The sequence below is a fragment of the Clarias gariepinus genome, chromosome 7 (genome assembly GCF_024256425.1).
Source record: "Clarias gariepinus isolate MV-2021 ecotype Netherlands chromosome 7, CGAR_prim_01v2, whole genome shotgun sequence".
NCBI lineage: Eukaryota > Metazoa > Chordata > Actinopteri > Siluriformes > Clariidae > Clarias > Clarias gariepinus.
In genome coordinates, this window is record NC_071106.1 from 26211256 (window position 1) to 26232146 (window position 20891).

The 20891-nt window shown below is 38.0% G+C and overlaps 1 protein-coding gene across 3 annotated transcripts in view; it reads left to right on the top strand.

Moving 5' to 3' along the window:
* cdon (cell adhesion associated, oncogene regulated) overlaps nt 1–1022 on the top strand; it is a 48673-nt gene extending 47651 nt beyond the window's left edge. For all 3 annotated transcript variants that reach the window (XM_053500573.1, XM_053500574.1, XM_053500572.1), the window contains one exon: nt 323–1022. In XM_053500573.1, coding sequence (XP_053356548.1) covers nt 323–471 — 149 coding nt within the window. In that variant the 3' untranslated portion in view covers nt 472–1022. The remainder of the gene's footprint in view (nt 1–322) is intronic.
* Nucleotides 1023–20891: the final 19869 nt, after the last annotated feature.

The following is a 20891-nucleotide window of genomic DNA, read 5'->3' on the forward strand; positions in this document are numbered from 1 at the left end:
TGTGTGCAGGCCACATCCACCATACCTTGACAAACCATGTCTTTATGGTGTGCAACATTTTTAATGTGGCAGGAGATTATAAAAGGCTATATATGGGTGTTACGGTCAGGTGTCCACATACATTTGGCCATATAGTGTATGTAAAGTGTATCTAACAGATTGTTGCCTTTGACATATCAGTAAATCCCGGACTGTAAATTGCTTACTGAAATGTACTTTTTATAATTTTTTTAATCACTGTAGAATTTGCTAACGCTAATTGTCTTCTGCTTGTCTCCCCTTGTCTGCTGTGCACCTTTATTTTGTGCATATGATGATACAGACTCAGCACAGTGTGTGAACTCTGATGAGCCACTGATGTGTTTGGAGAGGCTGGACCTATCTGATTTGGACTGTAGAGAGAAAACCATATGGATCTCCACTTCAAGTCTAAATGGAGACCTTATCCATCCTACTGCACAGGAGATCTGAACTCACAGACACACAGCAGCAGTCAACACACGCATGCACACACACACAATAACATGCATCTTCACATACATACGCATCTCATACATGCGTACCTACTTATGAACCGCAAACAATGAAGAAACGTTTAAACATATTCAGTGAAAAAGAAACAGCCAGCGCCGAAAGGAAATGCTCAGACTTCACCTGAAGGACACTACTGTGCTACGTGTGAATGAGCGAGGAATGAGGAAAAAGTTTGTAGGCGTCGAAGCATGGTTTTTGGAAGTGCTGTTTCTTTTTTTTTTTTCCCATCTGTGCGAAGGACTTTAAATAAAAGAAAATCTTTTTAGATGGCTTATTTATTTTTTGTAATAGTAAAATATTCTTTCATATGAATGTATCTGTTTTAAGAAAAAAAAGTTAGTCGTTTATATTATTTATGCTTTTTGGATGAAATACATTTTATTTTTTATTTTTTTGTCATTTTTTAGTTTTCGTCACATTCCACACAGGGTGGAGTTCAGCCATTGTATATATAAAGCTGTGTAATAATATAAAGAAGATATCTTAGAGAGTGTGTCCTGCTTCTCTTTGTGTGTGTGTGTCTGAGTCTGTCTGTTTTCAGTCTCTGAGAAGCAAGGAATTTATTTTATTCACCATCACTGATCCTAAAGCATATTTTCACCAACACATATAAATGAAATCAAGATTTCAGGAAAGATGCCTTATTCCCAGAACATCCTAGCCGGACATCGTTTATCAGATATTTTTTTGTTTTTAAGCAGTTTACAGACATCTTACAAGTCAGCAGTAGCCCTGTTGATTGATCTCTAAGTCTTCCTGAATGCTTTATTTATACATTTGCTCCTCCCTTAAGTTCTCTCTAGCCCTTTGTTCCTACTAAACCAACAGGGAGCCTGGATGACATTTGACCTTTTGGGTCCATTGTGGCAAACTAGCTGTTTTGTGTGATTGTAGAGTCTCTCAGTTAAAGATGTGGTCTGTGTTGGTGACAACTCCTCAAAGAATATAAGGATTTTTACTGGTCTATACAGACAGTCAATACATGAGCGCTGGTTAAAGCAAATTTATGGAGTGCTTTTTGATTCGAGAAAACAATTCGGAACATCATTGTAAATACAAGTCAGCGGTTAACACTTTAGCCAAGTATATTTTAACCCAGTTTTATACAATTCAGGACATTTAATCCTTATTCCCTGTTAAAAGTTAATTAGGATCAACCACTTATTTTAAGAATGTGAAATGTCAGGATAATAGTAGAAAGAAAGATGTATTTCAGCGTTTATTTCTTTCATCACACTCCGAGTGGGTCTAAAGTTTTTAAACACTTTGTTAGTTGCTTAAATTGTTAACCTCGAGTCAAACGTTTTGGATAGCGTGCCACCAGCTTCTTACAATAATTTGCTGGAATTTTAGCTTTACATGGCTTTTCTATTAGCACATGCTTTTTCAGTCCTGCCCACACATTTTCTTGCGACACTAATACCTCAACTTTATTGTCTTTAGGCCACTTTGCCACAACTTCGGATGTGTGCTTTGCCCATTAGGTCATTGCCCATTAGAATACACGTTTGTGACCAAGCTTTAACTTCCTGACTGATGTCTTGAGATATTGCTTTAATGTCCACATAATTGTTCTTTCTCATGATGCCATCTATTTTGTAAAGTGTACCAGTCTCTCCTGGAGCAAAGCAACCCCACGACATGATGATGCCACCCACGTTTGGTATGGTGTCCTTCAGCTTGCCAGCTTCCCACTTTTCACTCCACACAATGATGGTCGTTATGACCAAACAGTTCAGTTTTGTTTTATCAGATAATAGGATATTCGTCCATAAAGTAAGATCTTTGTCCCCATGTGCAGCTGCAAATCATAGTCAGGCTTGTTGTTGTTGTTGTTATTGTTGTTTTTTGTGGTTTTGGAGCACATCACTTCATCCTTGCTGACCAGCTTTTCAGGTTGCATCAATGTCAGTCTCATTTTACTGTGGATATGGATATTTATGTACCTGTTTTCAACACTGTCTTCACAATGTGCTTTGCTGGTGTTCTGGGATTGAGATGTACTTTTTGTACCGAAGTATGTGTATTCTTTCTAAGAGGTATGATGGCTGCATCATCTAAGGGAGTTTAAAAGTTTATAGTATTGCTGGTACAAGGTGCTACCTACAGGAATTTGGAAATTGTTGGCTGAACCAGGCATGTTTTTTTTTTCTTGTTTTTTTCTTTGATGTCTTGACTGACGACGCCCAAAGGTACACACCCCATCATATCAACTAGCCTGTCAGAAGTTTCTAAAGACATAACCGTTTTTTTTTCTTCTTCTTTCAAGCTGTTTAAAGGACCAGTCCACTAAGTGTATGTAATTTTTTTAACCCACTTAGAATTGTGGTATCGTGAATTATGAGTGAAATGATCTGTCTGTCAACAATTGTTGGAAAAATTGTCATGCAAAAAAATTGATATCCTAACTGACTTGCCAAAACTAGATTGTTAACAGGAAATCTGGGGTTTGGGAAAAAAATATTTTAATAGCTTCCACCAAAGCGTATATAAATGTCAAATTTGGTCTGTACGAAACTTTGACATTGCTTTTAAAAAAAAGACTGAACATTTGTGAACACTTAATAGTTCAGTAAGCTAGAGTGTTATTATAAAAGGTACGATTTCGGAAGTCTTCTAAAGAGACAGAAATGGTGCTTAGTACCTCATGGATTTGCATGCATGAATGCCAACAGCAAGGTGATTTACAGTCTTGCAGGGCCAAGCATGTGTCCACTGGCAATTAGGACTCCTAGACCACCATTTTGATGATAACTTCCTTCTACTGTTTGTTTGGAGAGAGCGGTTGTTAGCTTGCATCTGCCAGTCTGTGGTCATTTATAGTTCAGGCCAAGACATTCTGAGGCGGTTTTGTATGTTTTTTGGTGCAAGATTCTGGCTTGAGGTTAAACTGTCTGGACTATAAAGTCATACAGGCATCTGTTGAAGAACAAGAGCCAGAATCCAAACAGGTGGACAAATCAAAATATTACTTCAAATCTTTTTGCACATGAACAGCACTGTTCATCTGAAAACAAATGTACTGTACAGAGGAGTTTATGGTCAACTGAATGACTACAACCTGCCCAGGCCCTGTAGCTACAAAACAAGCCTTATTTATCAACCCTCCACCCCCATGCTGGACAGTGAGTATGAGGGGTTTCTGTTGAATTGCTGTTTGGTTTTATGAAACATGGCACTGGGCATTAAGGCCAAACTATTCCACTTTAGGAGGCTTTCTCCTGGCACACCTGCTGGTGAAAAGCCATGTGGAGTTTATTTACTTAATACTGAGACCTGCTACAATCAGATTTTTTTTTTAATGATTTTTAAAAAAATACAAAAACAGAAAGAATTAAAAGCTGGAAAAAAGTTTTTCACATAACATTTTATGTGATTTAGTTATCACCATACAGTGGTGTGAAAAACTATTTGCCCCCTTCCTGATTTCTTATTCTTTTGCATGTTTGTCACACTTAAATGTTTCTGCTCATCAAAAACCGTTAACTATTAGTCAAAGATAACATACTTGAACACAAAATGCAGTTTTTAAATGAAGGTTTACGTTATTAAGGGAGAAGAAAAACTCCAAATCTACATGGCCCTGTGTGAAAAAGTGATTGCCCCCCTTGTTAAAAAATAACTTAACTGTGGTTTATCACACCTGAGTTCAATTTCTGTAGTCACCCCCAGGCCGGATTACTGCCACATCTGTTTCAATCAAGAAATCACTTAAATAGGAGCTACCTGACACAGAGAAGTAGACCAAAAGCTAGACATCATGCCAAGATCCAAAGAAATTCAGGAACAAATGAGAACAAAAGTAATTGAGATCTATCAGGCTGGTAAAGGTTATAAAGCCATTTCTAAAGCTTTGTCACTCCAGCGAACCACAGTAAGAGCCATCATCCACAAATGGCAAAAACATGGAACAGTGGTGAACCTTCCCAGGAGTGGCCGACCGACCAAAATTACCCCAAGAGCGCAGAGACAACTCATCCGAGAGGCCACAAGAGACCCCAGGACAACATCTAAAGAACTGCAGGCCTCAATTAAGGTCAGTGTTCACGACTCCACCATAAGAAAGAGACTGGGCAAAAACGGCCTGCATGGCAGATTTCCAAGGCGCAAACCACTTTTAAGCAAAAAGAACAACAAGGCTCGTCTCAATTTTGCTAAAAAACATCTCAATGATTGCCAAGACTTTTGGGAAAATACCTTGTGGACAGACGAGACAAAAGTTAAACTTTTTGGAAGGTGCGTGTCCCGTTACATCTGGCGTAAAAGTAACACAGCATTTCAGAAAAAGAACACCATACCAACAGTAAAATATGGTGGTGGTAGTGTGATGGTCTTGGGTTGTTTTGCTGCTTCAGGACCTGGAAGGCTTGCTGTGATAGATGGAACCATGAATTCTACTGTCTACCAAAAAATCCTGAAGGAGAATGTCCGGCCATCTGTTCGTCAATTCAAGCTGAAGCGATCTTGGGTGCTGCAGCAGGACAATGACCCAAAACACACCAGCAAATCCACCTCTGAATGGCTGAAGAAAAACAAAATGAAGACTTTGGAGTGGCCTAGTCAAAGTCCTGACCTGAATCCTATTGAGATGTTGTGGCATGACCTTAAAAAGGCGGTTCATGCTAGAAAACCCTCAAATAAAGCTGAATTACAACAATTCTGCGAAGATGAGTGGGCCAAAATTCCTCCAGAGCTCTGTTAAAGACTCTTTGCAAGTTATCGCAAACGCTTGATTGCAGTTATTGCTGCTGAGGGTGGCCCTAAGGTTCAGGGGGCAATTACTTTTTCACACAGGGCCATGTAGGTTTGGATTTTTTTTCTCCCTAAATAATAAAAACCATCATTTAAAAACTGCATTTTGTGTTTACTTGTGTTATCTTTGACTAATAGTTAAATGTGTTTGATGATCAGAAACATTTTGTGTGACAAACATGCAAAAGAATAAGAAATCAGGAAGGGGGCAAATAGTTTTTCACACCACTGTATATATAAATTACATTGATAGTACAGCCCATGTATTTCAATAATGCATTTTTGCTTCATTCGTCTCTCATCTTTGTTTAACTCTCACCTGGTCTGAGCTCCAAAGTCTTATTAAGGGTATCATGAGAACAAGTGCACCTATTGTCGGTCCCCCAAATTCTTCACCTGCTTTTTGACAGGACCTGTTACCACCATCTTCTGTTTTCCTGCTACCATTCTTCTGCAAACTTCTCTGGGAAGAGCATGATTGGCCTTAGATTTTAAGCTGTTTATCTGCAAGAAGTCATTCTACCACATGTATTCTTTCACTGCTGGGTATAGCACAGACATGTATTATTTTCTACAATTTAACATTAAAGGAAAATTCTTAGCTTAGGAAGGACAAATTATTGAGCTACAGTACATCTAGCAAGGAGATTTGAAATTGGTGGAACTGGGTTAGGAACCCTAAAACTCAGAATAGTGCTGAATCGTCAACTTTTTGGAAGAATTATGGTCAGTAAAAATCATGAAACTTGATTCTGAACATTTTAACTTTAAGTTTCTTATATCAAACTAAAGTTATTATCTGTTCAGTAATAGAAACTTAAATGTCAACTGTTCTTAACAGCAATTGCTGTCTTAATGCTATGCAGGAAATCTTATTATTTTGAAGAGTTTATCGATCCCTAAAGGAGCACTTCACAAGCACATTCATGCTGTGTTCCATTCCACTTCTAAGTGTACTCCTGTGCACTTGTGCTTCCTGTGCAGGGAATTTTGGATAAGGGAGCTTCCTTGGAAAATTTGCAGTGTCACTAATGTGGACATCTTTTTTTTCTTTAGTTTATTTCAAAATTAGAAGTATAAAATATGAGTGACCTACTGTACAATACACAGCTTGAGAAATAATAAATATGCAAATACACCAAAGGATTTGATAAAACTGAAAAAACATACATTAAGTAAATAAACATGACAGTAATCATACAAACACATTATATTGTATTACTATAAGTTGTAATAGCTGTTTGTGTTGCTACAATCATCTATGTAGATGATATAAAGGTTAAGAAAGACATCAAGGCCAAAAGAATTGACCTTTTAAATCTGTAAAAATGTATTAGTGCATATAAACTTTCGACAAAACTAGAATTTGTACAAAGTCGATTAATTAGATAAAATTGAGAACAAGCATGCTTGTCAAAATTAGTGAATCCAAGCAATACATTTTCACAGTAAAAGGTAAAAAGAGGGTGTATATTATGCAAAATATAACATGATCATTTCCTCCAGAGTTGTTTGGTATGTGATTATAGTATGGTATAGTATGTATGTATATAGTATGTTATAGTATGTAATTATTATTATTATTATTTTTATTGCAAATTTCTTAGTTTTTGTTTAGTGATTTATTTTCTACATTCTCCAACAATACTGGGGATTTCAAAACTATAAAATAACATATGGAATTAGGTAATTACGTAACAACAAGAAAAACAACAGTTAGTTGTTATTTTAAGACACAGAGATCAGCCTTTCTGTAGTAGTAGACTTGCAAGAACAGTATTGTCAAGTGATTTGCAAAATTCGTCAAGCACCATAATGAAACTGGCTCTCATGAAGGCCATCCTAGGAGGGCGAGACCAAAACCTACCTCTGCCCCAGACGAGAAGTTCATTTAGAGTTATCAGACTGAAAAATGACCAATTAACAACACCTCAGATTAGAGGCGTTATGAAGTCTTTACAGAACACATGTAGCAGAAACATCTCACTATTAACTGTTTAGATGAAGATTAAAGAAGATTAATGCATTTTTGGACGCCTTCAGCATTCCTTTACAATGTAGAAAGAAATCAAAATCAGGAACCATCATGGAGTTAGAGAGTGTTCTAAAACCTTTGAACGGTAGTGTATATATATATATTTATTTATTAATTACTAGTCTGTATAATATAATTATTATATTATATTATATTATATTATATTATATTATATTATATTATATTATATTATATTATATTATATTATATTATATTATATTATATTATATTATATTATATTATATTATATTATTATTACATTGTCCCTGATAAGCTGTGGTGCATAACATTAATGTCAGGTCTCATGCAAGAGCCATGTGTTTTTAAACTCCAGCAAGATGCAGTGACTGATGGGTAATTTTGCTTGACCACAAAGTGAAACATTGTTTATATTTTTTTCCCCACACTGTTTACAGTTCCCTTTGAACTGAGTGGTTTCACTCCCTATGGTTTGGAATCCTATTTAAGATGGTTAAATTCCCTGTGCAGTCCACTTCGCAGGGAACTTCTAGCCGATGGGAGCGCTGCATTGGGCTCATACTCACACCTGTTTCCTATTACAGTCCAACCCTATATATAAGAGTTTGGAGACTTTGCCAGTTGTGTAGTAATGCTCAGTGTGCTCATACCTGAACTCACAAGTCTTGCATTTTATGACTCAATTTTTTGTTTTTTATCATGTTCTTTGGATTTTTAGATTTGAAATAAATCTCCAAGTTATGTATTCACACTCATCTCTGACGTTGCTGCATGACAAATTGCTTCCCATTTCCCCCGAAGAGAGGCAATAATTCTGCAGTCACCATCACGTATGCTGTATAATTACAAGAAGGATAAAAGTCTTTATTGTCACATATACAGGTAACATACAAAAAAAAAATTATTTGTAATTATTGTACAGGTTGCATTTTTTTTTTTTTTTTTTTTAAAGGGGGGGGGGGGGGGGTAAGAGCAGAAGGTCACCAATAATACAATATCTCTGGAACAAGGAGTTTTAGAAGTTTTGCACAAGGGCAAAAAAGTAGCCACTTAACATTTATAATGCTGGGATTTAAGTCCGCAACCTTCTAATCAGTAGCCCACACCCCCAACCACTGAGCCACCTATGACCCTTAATAGGCAACCTATCACTCACCTATCACGTTCAATAATTTTTTTTTCATTTTATCTATTTTTCCGCCACTCTATTTATTGACAATTCCATAAACGTTAACGCTCATGACTAATTCTAAATCCTTAATCTGTTAAAATAACTTGTCCCCCTTGATCCTTGATGCCAGGCAGGGTGCATCTGCTTGGACAAATTTTAGAAACAGATATTGTTCAGTGGATTGAAACAGTTCTGTGATTCTAAACTGTTCTCAGAATTGTTTGCTAATGCATCTCTCACTTCTGGGTCCGCTCTACCCTGTGTCACGTTGGGGAAGTACAGTATTTCCATCTGGCCCACTAGTGACTCATATGCCCTACCATCAAGGACTACAATCATCAGTATGTACATCAATGAAGTCTGCATTAATTTCACTAAAAGTTTCACACATCAGACTAACAAGATAAAAAAAAATATCTGGCAGCCCTGATTGTTTAAGCAAAACGTTGAAAAGAGAAAAAAAAAGCTATTCACTTTGCAAACATCCACTGGTGTTGAATAAGACACAAAGAGATCCATATGGTGAATAATAACATATTGCTGTTTTGTTTTTTTGTCACATTATATAAGAAGCATGTGACATTCCTCACACGTTCGACCCTTTGCCTGTGTTTTTCTGCCCTTGAAGGCTCAAATTGGTATAGTAGAATGTAACTCTTGGCCCTTTATCTGTGTCATAAAGAGCCTGGCATATGTAAATCCCTTCTGCTTCAGCCTGTATCCTCATTATTAGAAGGCTAGATGTGTTGGCAGCAAGGTAGGGGTCACCTAGAGAGTTGGCCAGTGGAAGTGTCTTGGGGCCAAGGCCATAGTTGTAGGCAAGGGCCTCGTTGTTATCAGAGCCCATCTTTGAGAATACCCAAATAAAGAGGGTTGGCATGGAGGACCCACAGTGCAGTGATACAGTGCTGTTTATCACAGCCTGTGCTTGTTGTCTGATATAGTCGATGTGATCAGGGTCAGGAATCTCCAGTCCTAATGATCCACATCCATGTTCATATGCATCACACATGTATGGGAAAGAAAAGACAGGTTTAGAGGTTTGTCAGTAGTCTCGTAATCAAATTGCTATCTCCTAAATATAGAAGCAGTACATAATTAAAAGTTTAAATTGCCATGTTTGATGTCAGTAATCAAAGAACAAAGAGATTTTCCATGATCTGCTTTAATGGAAAGTTAAAAGTATTTAGGTGTAATTATCATCACTAGATCCTTTTAAAAGCTTATTCTTTGATGTTTTCAATGTCTAAGTACTTAGATTTAAGACTAAAACCAACAAGAGAATTGATTTCTTTAGAACTATATCTCAGTTAAACTACCTCAGGCCACCAAAGAGAAAATGAAGTTATCGCACTCTATCCCAGCAGAATATCTGGGGCTCTTCTGTTGCCATGCCACCCAACATTTATCAGACCTTTTAATAAAAGAGACTATGACACACCACAGTTTGTTCCTTACCTTGTGTCAGAACTAGCAGTATGCAAAAAATCTGAGCTCTTTCCAGGTGAATCCCCATAGTACCACAAACCACGGGAAATAGTAATAACAGATCTGCAGACTACAGATGCTTGGAGAATACTTGAAGATCAGCCTACATTTACTAGACCATCCAAACCACCTGCAGCTACACGTATGGTAGACAAATATCCAAGCCACACCTGAGTTCAAATAATTTATTAAAACCTTTCTAGTTTTGGACACCCAATCCACCCCCCCACCCCCACCCCCCATCTCGTCCTCCCCCCCCCCACACACATCCTCTCTGTTTCTCTCTCTCTCTCTCTCTCTCTCTCTCTTTATCTCTCAACTCACAAACCCCGCTGGCTTTGAGAAACCTGAGACAATGTGTAGAGTTTCAGGATTATCATACATTATTGAGAAGGTAGGAGGGCTACTGAAATTCCATCTGGCCAAAATGTACCTGAAATCAAACTAGCTTCAATATGCAGCAAATATATTATTGTTGAAAACATATTGATAACGATGCTGCCAAATTTTCTACAATATAGAGTGCATGTTTTTTTAACATTAAAAAAAAGACATTTTAATAGGCATATTCTGGCATGTTGGTGCTCAGTGGGAAACAGGCTATTATTTCTACATGCAGTACAGCAACTTTTGTTATAACACCTACCTTGTCATTTAGACTTCTGGCCCTTATCCAGAGTGACTTACATTTTTATCTCATCATACATCTGAGCAGTTGAGGGTTACTGGTCTTGCTCAAAGGCCTAACAGTGGCAAATTGGTTTTCATGGGGGTTTGAACCTGGGACCTACCAAACAGTGGTCCAATAGCTTTACCACAGAGCTACTCCTGACCTCCTATATGACAACATATTTCATACTCGTGAATGAAATTGCCCATTCTGTGATTAGAAATGTTTAATGTATTTAGCATTGGTACAGTGACGGAGATGTTCACCACATAACAACTGTATAATCTTTGGTTAGTTAGATTTCTAAAAAAAAAAAAAAGTGACTTAGAATTTCGAAATAATTTTCAAATAGATGAGGATTGAACCCACAGCAAGTTGAAAAAAGAAAAAAAAACAATTACATACAAAATCAATTCTGCCCTTCCTCTAGGGCACAGCAGATACTGTATCTCATAGTGTGTGTGTAGAAACGCAGGTTCAAGAAGGTGATTTGTAATTTAGTGGGAGGATGAGTCAGTGTATGCTGGCTGAGCAAATTCCATACGGGTGAAGTACATCCCTTGTTAAAGCAGTCCTAGCCCTAAAAACTCTACGATCTTACACAAAGCCCCAGACACATCTGCTCTGGCAGACCCATGGCCCAGGGAGGGATGGAATGAAGGAGGGAGGAGATGACTGGAAAATGTGAGTTGTTGGAAAAGCAAAATGTTGTGGGAGTGGGTTGTATTAGGGAGTTTGGACAAACAAGAGGAGATAGCGCAGGAAAGAGCTGACTGTGGGGGTGCCGATTGGAAGATCAGAGAATGCTTTGAGCCTTATCAGTGTGCTATGTAAGAACTTGCATGTGTTATGGCCTTTGAAAGGCAGATTTGGGCTCTTGCAGCATATGTGCAATGCTCTGACAGGAGAAAAGAGACGTATTGTCCATTTCTAGTATAATAGTGCATATAATGCAGTAACATGGTTTACGTGGTGATTGGATTGATTGGACTGTCATTTTATGTACATAAAAAAGTTAGATAGATGGTAATCATTATTTTTAAAATTTGAAATGATAGATTCAGATACAAAAGAAATTGAGAAATAAAGATAATAAAAAAGTTTTTTTATTGTTTTCTTCTTTCTGTAAAAGGAGAACATGCAGATATACTGGATGTGTTAATGTTGTTTAATCAAAGTACTATTTAGTGGGATAATGCATATTATTATATATTCCTTTCTAAGCCAAAAAAAAAACACTGCATGTGTGACAGCAGGGGTGTAATTGGGCTTTACCGCTAGTCAGAATGGGGCAGTTAGAGCCAGCAGGTAAAAATACGAGGGTAATTAATAAGGCTATTTATGTAGGTGTATTAGCTTCAAGTTGAATGGTGGTTTCTGTCAGAGGAAAGCATTGGTGGGGATGTTAGTGACCAGGTGGTCTTTAAACAGCTGCTGCAGGGAACAGGGCATGAGTGCAATGCCATCACCTGGCATCATTAGCTGAACCCACGCAACTGCCTGGACCATCTGGTCACATCTCTGGAAGTAAGTGGAACTTCTTTTCCTCTTGCTCTTCTTTCCTTCCCACCTCAAAAACAGGGACCTATTCCTCCAAAACCGCTTCCTAAACCTGGAGATTTCTATCCTGATTTTGCTGTCTTACACAATGTCTTCTTTAACTATCTCACTCTCCCCTTGAGGTGGAACAATTCATCATTACCCTGACCTTAGTTGGGTGGCATGTGGCAGTGAGAGCAGGACACCTGTAGAAAGAAAGGAGTAGGTGCAGTCAGCAGGTACAATTGGATGATTTAACCTATAGGTAATTGACAAGGCTATTTATGTGTGGTTTTTCACTGCACAGAGAATGCACGTGTAAGCATGTGTTTGTGCTTCAATTAGGTGGCTAAAAAACAGAACTCAGCTCAGGAAATAAAATGATTTGACTCACAAAACCTGGTTCCAGCCATTTATTCCCAGCACCTCCCAAAACTCTTACAGAAAGTTTTCCAGGCTTCTGTCATATCCCTTGTAGGTTACTGCAGCAAGCATGCATGCACAAACTCAGATACATTCTTTTTAGAGAGACTGCACAGAGAGTACGAAAGGATGTGAGCTCATTTACAATAATGATGTCAATGATACAAATGCAGTATTCAGACTGAATAGATAATGTGTCCTAAGTGACCATGAATATAGATTCAAATCATAAGCAAAATAATACTGGGGCTTTTTTGCCAGCTTGTGGGGCCAAAGACCCAAAAGCTTTTAGGACTTGTTTGTGTTGGAATAGACCGCCTGTCACTTATTTTATACTCTGCCATTTACCACTATTTACTTTAAGGATGGAGCTTCATGGACCTGGTGGGGCAGGGCGAAGTGGGCTTAAGGAGAAAAGAAAAGTGTAAATTAAAATGTTGAACTTACCTAGTCATTACTGATTTATTATTTGGTTTGCTGCATATATATACAATATACAGACATTATATGGGAATATGACAACCCAAGTCACATAAGGTAACTAATAAAAAAAGCAATCAGTTTTAGCCATGAACACTGCTTTACTGAGCTTCAGAATAAACCCATGTTTATACCATATTTCTTTAGAAATAGAATATGCTTTCCCGTATACAGTACTGCCTCTCCACAGAGCTCACATGGACTGAATTTACTGCACATTCATTGTAAATGTTTTTCTTATTCTTCTTATAATTTCTGAATTATACATTAGTTCCTTTTGTCAGCCATCTTTTTCAGTGTTTTTCAAGGTTTCTAGGTTACCAATTACCACTTTTGTATATCCTTGTATAAGACCACACCCAGTTCCAGTTTAATCTGACTATAATATTGTAAGCACTTAACAGATAACACATAACAGCAATATGTCACACATCTAATTTGCAGGTTCAAATGCATTTCATGTACTTTGCAGAGAGAAATAATACTGCATGACTATGGGTATAATTATAATTGCTATTTTTATTTTGTGTTTTGTGGACAGTCTGTCTTTAGGTTCATGAAGAAAGAAGGTTATTTTCAGACTAGAGGGCCTTTCTAACTAAACAAGTAAGTAGGTGAGTAATCCCAAGTTCCTTCTAAGCAGTGTTTAAAGTTGAGGTGTCAGTGTGTGAATTATGTTCTTAGTGACATTGTTCAGGTTTTTGGTAAACATGAACAAAGATTTTGTTATATTTGTATAAGCTATTCTATAAGCTTCTTCGTATTTATCCATCTTTCATACTGCTTTATCCCACTGTATGTACAGGGTTGAAGGGTCTTATAGCCTACGCAAGGAAACTTAGGGCACCTGGCTTTGGACTGTGGGAGGAAAAAACTTATTCTATTCTATTCTATTCTATTCTATTCTATTCTATTCTATTAGATTAGATTAGATTAGAATATGTTAGAGTAGATTTTATACACTTCCATGCCAAAAAAGGGTACACACTCTAATATTTTGTTGGACTGCCTTTTGCTTTGATTACAGCATGCATTTGCTGTGGCATTGTTTCAATAAGCTTATGCAATGTTGCAAATTATTTCAGTTCACATTAATTTCTCTCCAAGATCTTGTATTGATGATGGGAGAGTCGGACCGCTGAGTCAAGTCTTCTCCAGGACATTCCAAAGATCAAAGAGGTTAATGTCTGGACTCTGTGGTGGCCAATCCATTTGTGCAATTGATGTCTCATGCTCCCTGAACCACTTGTTCACAATTTGAGTTCGATGAACCCTGGCATCATTATTTTGGAATGTGCCCATGCCACCAGGGAAAAAAATAAATCCATCGATGGAGAAAAAAACTGGTCATTCTCAACTGACCTCATTTTTGGGCCCATAACCCTGCTGAACTGAGACGTGTCCAGCAGAAGCAAGTGTAACCCTGGATTGTTACACTGACCCCACAGGCTTGTACCGTAGAGTAAATCTGGGTCACTAATACTCGCAAAAATAAAATCAGGAACAATAAATAGCAAATAGGAGCACAAAAGTGCACATATAACATAAATCATTTGAGCAAAGAAATTACTGTTTGGGTTGGGTTGTATTTTGGAGTGCCGATGCAAGATCAATTACAATATTGTACAATGTCAGGGCTCCTGCTGTGAAAGTTTATTGGTTTGGTAAAGAAATGTATACTGTAATACTGCTGAAGTTTTAAAAAAGACTGGTCAGAAATAATTTCATACATTTCTGTGACAGCACAGCTGTGACAATAGCTCTAGATGTAACTTTAATTATATGACATTAATTTACTTCCTATTATATACCATTCTTTCTAATAATGACAGCTTATACACAGAGACTTGTATGGCAGATGGTCTGTGTAGAGTCATAGTAAACAAATTTAACAAAGGAGAATGTGTAATCATTAAGTTTTCGTCATATTTATTTGTTATGGTGCATGAATATGTTTCACTATTGGAGATATTCTGTCTGATGTTTTTTTTTGTCATATTGAGGGAAAGGAAACAGAGGCTGATGAGAGAACATCTGTTTATAGCTGCTGTTCTGTAAGTGATAGCATAAACAAACAAGTCTTCCAGATGTTCCAAAACCTTTAAATTAAATAAACTATAAATGGTTATAAAACAATTGTGATTATATTAAAATTATAAATTGTAACCATTAGCTGTGGTATACGTGTGATACAATGTATACTGTACATGTCCTTATGCAAAGCATAGTTGTCCCTAAGTCAAACTGACACACTGTTATGCTGTTGGTAGAGAGAGAGAGAGAGAGAGAGAGAGAGAGATGTATGAGTATGTATGAGTAAAATGAAACATAAAAGCTGGGACAGGGTTTGCCATAGTTGTGAAGGAACCACTGTGGACAAAAGTATAGAATCTTGTCAGGCATAGTGTGTGAGTGTGTGTGTGTGTGTGTGTGTGAGGAGGGGGTGAACAAACTGAACTAAAAAAAAGAAGGCAGCAGGGGAGAAGGCTGTGAGCACCACTGAGGCCTTCTGCAAACAACATGTGGAAAGGCTCTGGCCTTTAATGTAGCGTGGAGCGTTTATACACTGTGTGTAGACTCCTCCGTCTGGCCATTGGGGAGCTACAGTAGTACGGGCTTAAAGCAGATATGACAATCTAACACGGCTGTCTTGGTCTTGTCTTCTTTTTCATCTTAATTTACCTCCTGTCCCCAGCATTCAGAAGGAAAGGCCGCCTGAGGATCAACATACGCCAATATATATATATATATATATATATATATATATATATATATAATAACTTTGTTTTTTTTTCATGTGCATTACAGTGACAGGGTCTTATATATGCCAGATAATTTTCATAAGAGTAGACAAATCCAGAATTGCACGTTTACATGCTGCTTGGGATTTTCTTCAGCCATTCGATGACTCAATATGCAGTTGGTAGCTTAACACTGGGTGCGTCTCCCAGAAGGATACAACTGTAAACATTTGGTGAAAGGCCAGACAGCACACTTGACCTTTGGCACATTCTTTACACATTTTTACACTCTCACTGGCCTCCTCATGAGCTGCATTTACAAACCCGCAGGAGATCTTCGAGTCTCCGCTTATTCATTTAGGTATTTACATTTACATTTAGGCGTTTGGCAGACGCTCTTATCCAGAGCAACTTACATTTTTTTTATCTTATTATACATCTGAGCAGTTGAGGGTTAAGGGCCTTGCTCAAGGGCCCAACAGTTGCAACTTTGTGGTTGTGGGGTTTGAACCTGGGATCTCCCGAACTGTAGTCCAATGCCTTAACCACTGAGCTACCCCTCCTCCATCTGCATTATTCAAAAGGAAATGCATCAAATATCTTTTTTTAATATTATTATTATTATTATGTCTTGAATAGATGAGGCTCATAATCTCATGTGGAAAACCAGTTTCCATCTATGCTCAATTAGGCTTTATGGTCTGGTTTTGTTTCTCTTGACTACACAGCTAAAGGGGTAAAATAACCAGGAAAATCAAATCTCCAGCATCAATTTTAAATAAAAAAGTAATAATAATTTTTAAAAAGACCTCTAAAGACATTCTCACACTGGCCTTCTCCACTCTCCTTCCTGACCCAGCAGCTGCATACTCTGGACATATCAAGGCCAGCTCAGCATGCGAGAGGCAGATGAGAGAGCCGCTTTTTCTGGCCGCGTGCTTTGAGCCCGTCTCTAGTGGTTGTTAGAACAGAAGGAGCAGAGAGTGGAAAAGTCTGCTTCCTGCCGTTGGCCAGCAGTCTCTTAAAAGAGTTACTGTGCAGTTCCTTACGCACTTTATGGACATGTGAAACAGACTTAAAATAGTAACCCGATTGTCTATGGGTCTTTATGTATGAACAAGATGAGGTAATGGTTAACTCATATTCTATGACTGCCAGTCTGTAACATTTCATAAATACGAATTTAAAGAGCTCCAATCACACTTAGTTGTGTAAGTCAAATGCAAATGTAGGGCTTCTTCAATCTGCTTATCAGAGTGAGTGAAAGGGCACATTCCCAGCGCTCTCCCTCTCAATGGCCACCAGATAACATTTTACACAGTAAGAACGTTTAAACGATACTGATGTCATTGAAATGACATCAGAAGAAAACGTTGCTTGTCGCCATCATAAGCACAAAACAAACAAGTAATCAAATCCTTCTTAGGAAAGCTATGCTCCGCTCCGTCCACATGATCTGCAGAAACATACTTTGAGTGCTGCACAGTTTACTTGCTTCTGTATTTGGAAAGAAAAATAATGTTTTTAAAAAAGAACTCCTGTGTACCTCCTCCATCTGGAAGCAGTAGAATCTTTGTCTGTGAGCTTGTATAGATCGCTCTTGGCAACTCATACAGCTAGTCTGGTATCAATTACAGGGATAGCATTGTACAAGCAGACGGGGTAGGAACGAGAAACTGAATAGTGTGTGTGCGTGTGTGTGCGTGCTTGTGTGCCTACAGGTCTATAACATACAAACATGAATACACAATTGAATGTGTACACTTAGAGTTAAGATTTTCTTTACAGCCTATATTTTTGAAAGTCTATGTACTCATAGGTTAAGAGGATGGATGGTATCACATGGTGAGACAAGTGTCCCTGGCCGTTTGATCACTTGAATAAGGCTCAGAATTTCTGTCAAAGATCAATAACTCAGGATATCGCATTTTTTTTCTGTTTGTCTTTCCATGTGATACATTTCTTTCTAATATTCAGTAGTTATAAAAAAATATTAAGGCAAAAACTACCTATAAATATAAAGCAGCTGTACATATATGGTATGCATGTAAATTCGATTTCTAGATGTTTTATCCCAAAAATCAAAACTGCTTATCATTTGACTAAAAGCAAAATTCTTGGCTTTGCAAAAAGACACATGGAGGCTTTCATGCATGCACGCCAATGCCCCTAACTGCGAAACATTTGCCAGGCAGCACTGCACTGTGGGAATGATTTAGGTTAATGAAAATAATATGAGCAGCTGAAAGAGAAAGAAGATAAGACAGGAGAAAGGGAGAGAAAGGGTGAAAAAAGCCAGCAACAGACAGAGAGTGGTGTAATGCAGTCCAGATTTCTTGAGACAGTTATTGTTTTAAATGGGGCATATTGCCACATGTGTGTAAGTTCAGTTTATAAAAGCTGAAAAAAAAGCAATGTTGCTACAGTGTGATTCATCTATTTCCACAAGAAATATCACTGTCCTCTGAATGATCAGCGCAAACAGATCATAAATCTATTTTATTTCATATACTGTAACTGCGCCCTGCAGTGGACTGGCACCCTGTCCAGGGTGTACATATCCCGTCTTGTTCCCGAAGTCTCCTGGGATAGGCCCCTGGCTTCCCATTACCTTGTACAGAATAAGCGGTATAGAAAGTGAATAAAGGAATGAATGATTGAATGAATATTGCAACTCTTGTTACTAGAATTATTTTTCATGGTAGGCATGTATACTAACTGTGTACTAATAAACATTCCATAATCCTCCAAAAATAATAAATCATTTATGAAACATTTCATGGCTGGTTATAAAGGCGGTCACTAAGTAACTGTTTGCTGAAGTTTTTGTTACAATGTTTCTTTAGTGACATGATGAATATTAACAATTGTATTATCAGAGCTTGAATACAGACTTTAGGAACAGATCAGAACAGCAGAATTACACAGGGGGCAGGGGTGGCAGGGGTGTGTTTTCCGTGCTGCGTGGTGTGGTGTACATGTCCCTTTGTGCTTCTCCAGCAGGAGTTTGACTTTATCAGGGTATGAGGGGCAGTTAAAATGATACCTTTCTTCATTTTGGTAAAGAATTCAATTTGATTGTGGTTTTCTTCAATTAATAAATAAGTGCAGCTCTGTTTCTCTTCTATTTAATGAACATTGCTGTCTTTTCTCTCCAGACAGGCAGTACTATATGTTTAGGTCCCTCTTGATGGCCAAGCAACAATCACTGAGTATTTAGGCTTAGAAGCAACTGGTCTCATGGTCATGGGTGTCTGCCATAGACTGCATTTTAACTTGGAAGCTTACTTCGGTTATACTACAAGGCCAAATAGTTTGTGTTCAGTGCTTGTTTTACCTGGATACAGGGTTACCTCGCAAACCAACCACAGTATGTGAGAACTCGTGACTGTGAGTCTGACATTATTGTTTGCAACACTGGAGTCCTGCAGGGAACGGTCCTGGCTCCGTTCCTCTTCACTGTCTACACTGCAGACTTCATGTTCAGCTCAGCAACCTGTCACCTGCAGAAGTTCTCTGATGACTCTGCCATTGTCGGCCTGATCACGGAGGACGATGACAGGGAGTACAGAGGACTGATTCAGGACTTTGTGGACTGGTGCCTACCTCCAGATAAATGCGAAGAAGACCTAAGAATTGGACTTCCAATTCTGGACTTCTGCAGGCACAAACACTTCACTATCAGTGATCATTCAGAGAACGGACATTGACCCTTGTATATACCTGGGTGTTCATCTGAACAGCAAACTGGACTGGAAAGACAACACAGACACAATTTAAAAGAAAGGACAGAGCAGGTGCAGGTCTTTTGGAGTGCAGGGAGTGCTACTGAAGACCTTTTTTGACTCTCTGAAAACCTCAGCCATGTCCTATTCAGTGGTCTGCTACTAGAGACAGGAAGAGACTGGACAAGTGGATAAAGAAGTGGAGCTCAGTTCTGGGGATTCCACTAGACACAGTACATGAGGTGGGAGAAAGGAGGAAGGTAGCCAAGCTATCATCATTGCTGGAGAATGATTTTTATTCCTCTATGAAACAGTTTCATCTCTGAGCAGCTCCTTCAGTGGAAAAACACCATTTTAAACTGTGCAATATTACCTAGTGCAATTCATTTGGAAATGTAACTATTGTATTGTTATTGTTTTTTGTTGTTATTTGTAGTTATACAGTACATAGTTCTGCTCCTAATTTATGTTCGCACATTTTTCTATGCTGTTGTAGCATAGAAATTTCCGCCTGTGGGAGGAATAAAGATATATCTTTCGTTGTCTTATCTTGTTTTATTTGGCAATTTTAATTGAGTTGTAAATTTGTTTTGTTCCTAAGTAAAGGGTGTGTTAGCAGGGTTGTAGAGCGGTGACTCAGGACCATTTGCATGAGGCGACTGGTGACTTTGCTCAACTATTGGCATTGCACGGCTTTGTAATATGAGTGTGGATCATCTTTTTAGTGTTTCCTTAATCTAAGTGCCCAATTTTGCCCTGCATGCATTGTTTGTGGTGTTTCTAAGCACCTTAAAATAGTTTTACAGAATTTTGCACGCAGAGTTTTGAATGGATGTTTCTCACATGTAATTTGCACAATCTGTCCTTTTTGTTAAAGTGTTGATATATCAGTAGAGCCTGCACTGCTAAACAGGGCAACTGGTTCAATCACTAAGTCAAATATTTTGAACCAAATACTGTTTGGAATTTTGTTTACAAATGTATGTCACTTTATGGCATGGATTTAGCAAATTTAGGTTGAACTCATTTTTAGTCTTAGGCAGGCCAAAGATTAGATATTATGGACGGGGGACAACTTTTTCTACCTTGGTCCACTCATACACACCCACACTAGAACCACCAATCCCCTCTCACCCTTAGATTCAATACAACACAGGCTATTTGAAATAGGCACAGGGCCATTAGCCTTAAAATAATACTCAGATAGAAGTCTGTTAAAACCATTTTATTAATTCAGTGTCATCCAATACAAGCCATACGCTGTTTTGAACACAACATGATTATCAAACACACATCAAGTCCAATATTTCAAAACACAGAAAAAAATACTTTCGTATTGGTCTGACAATTTAAT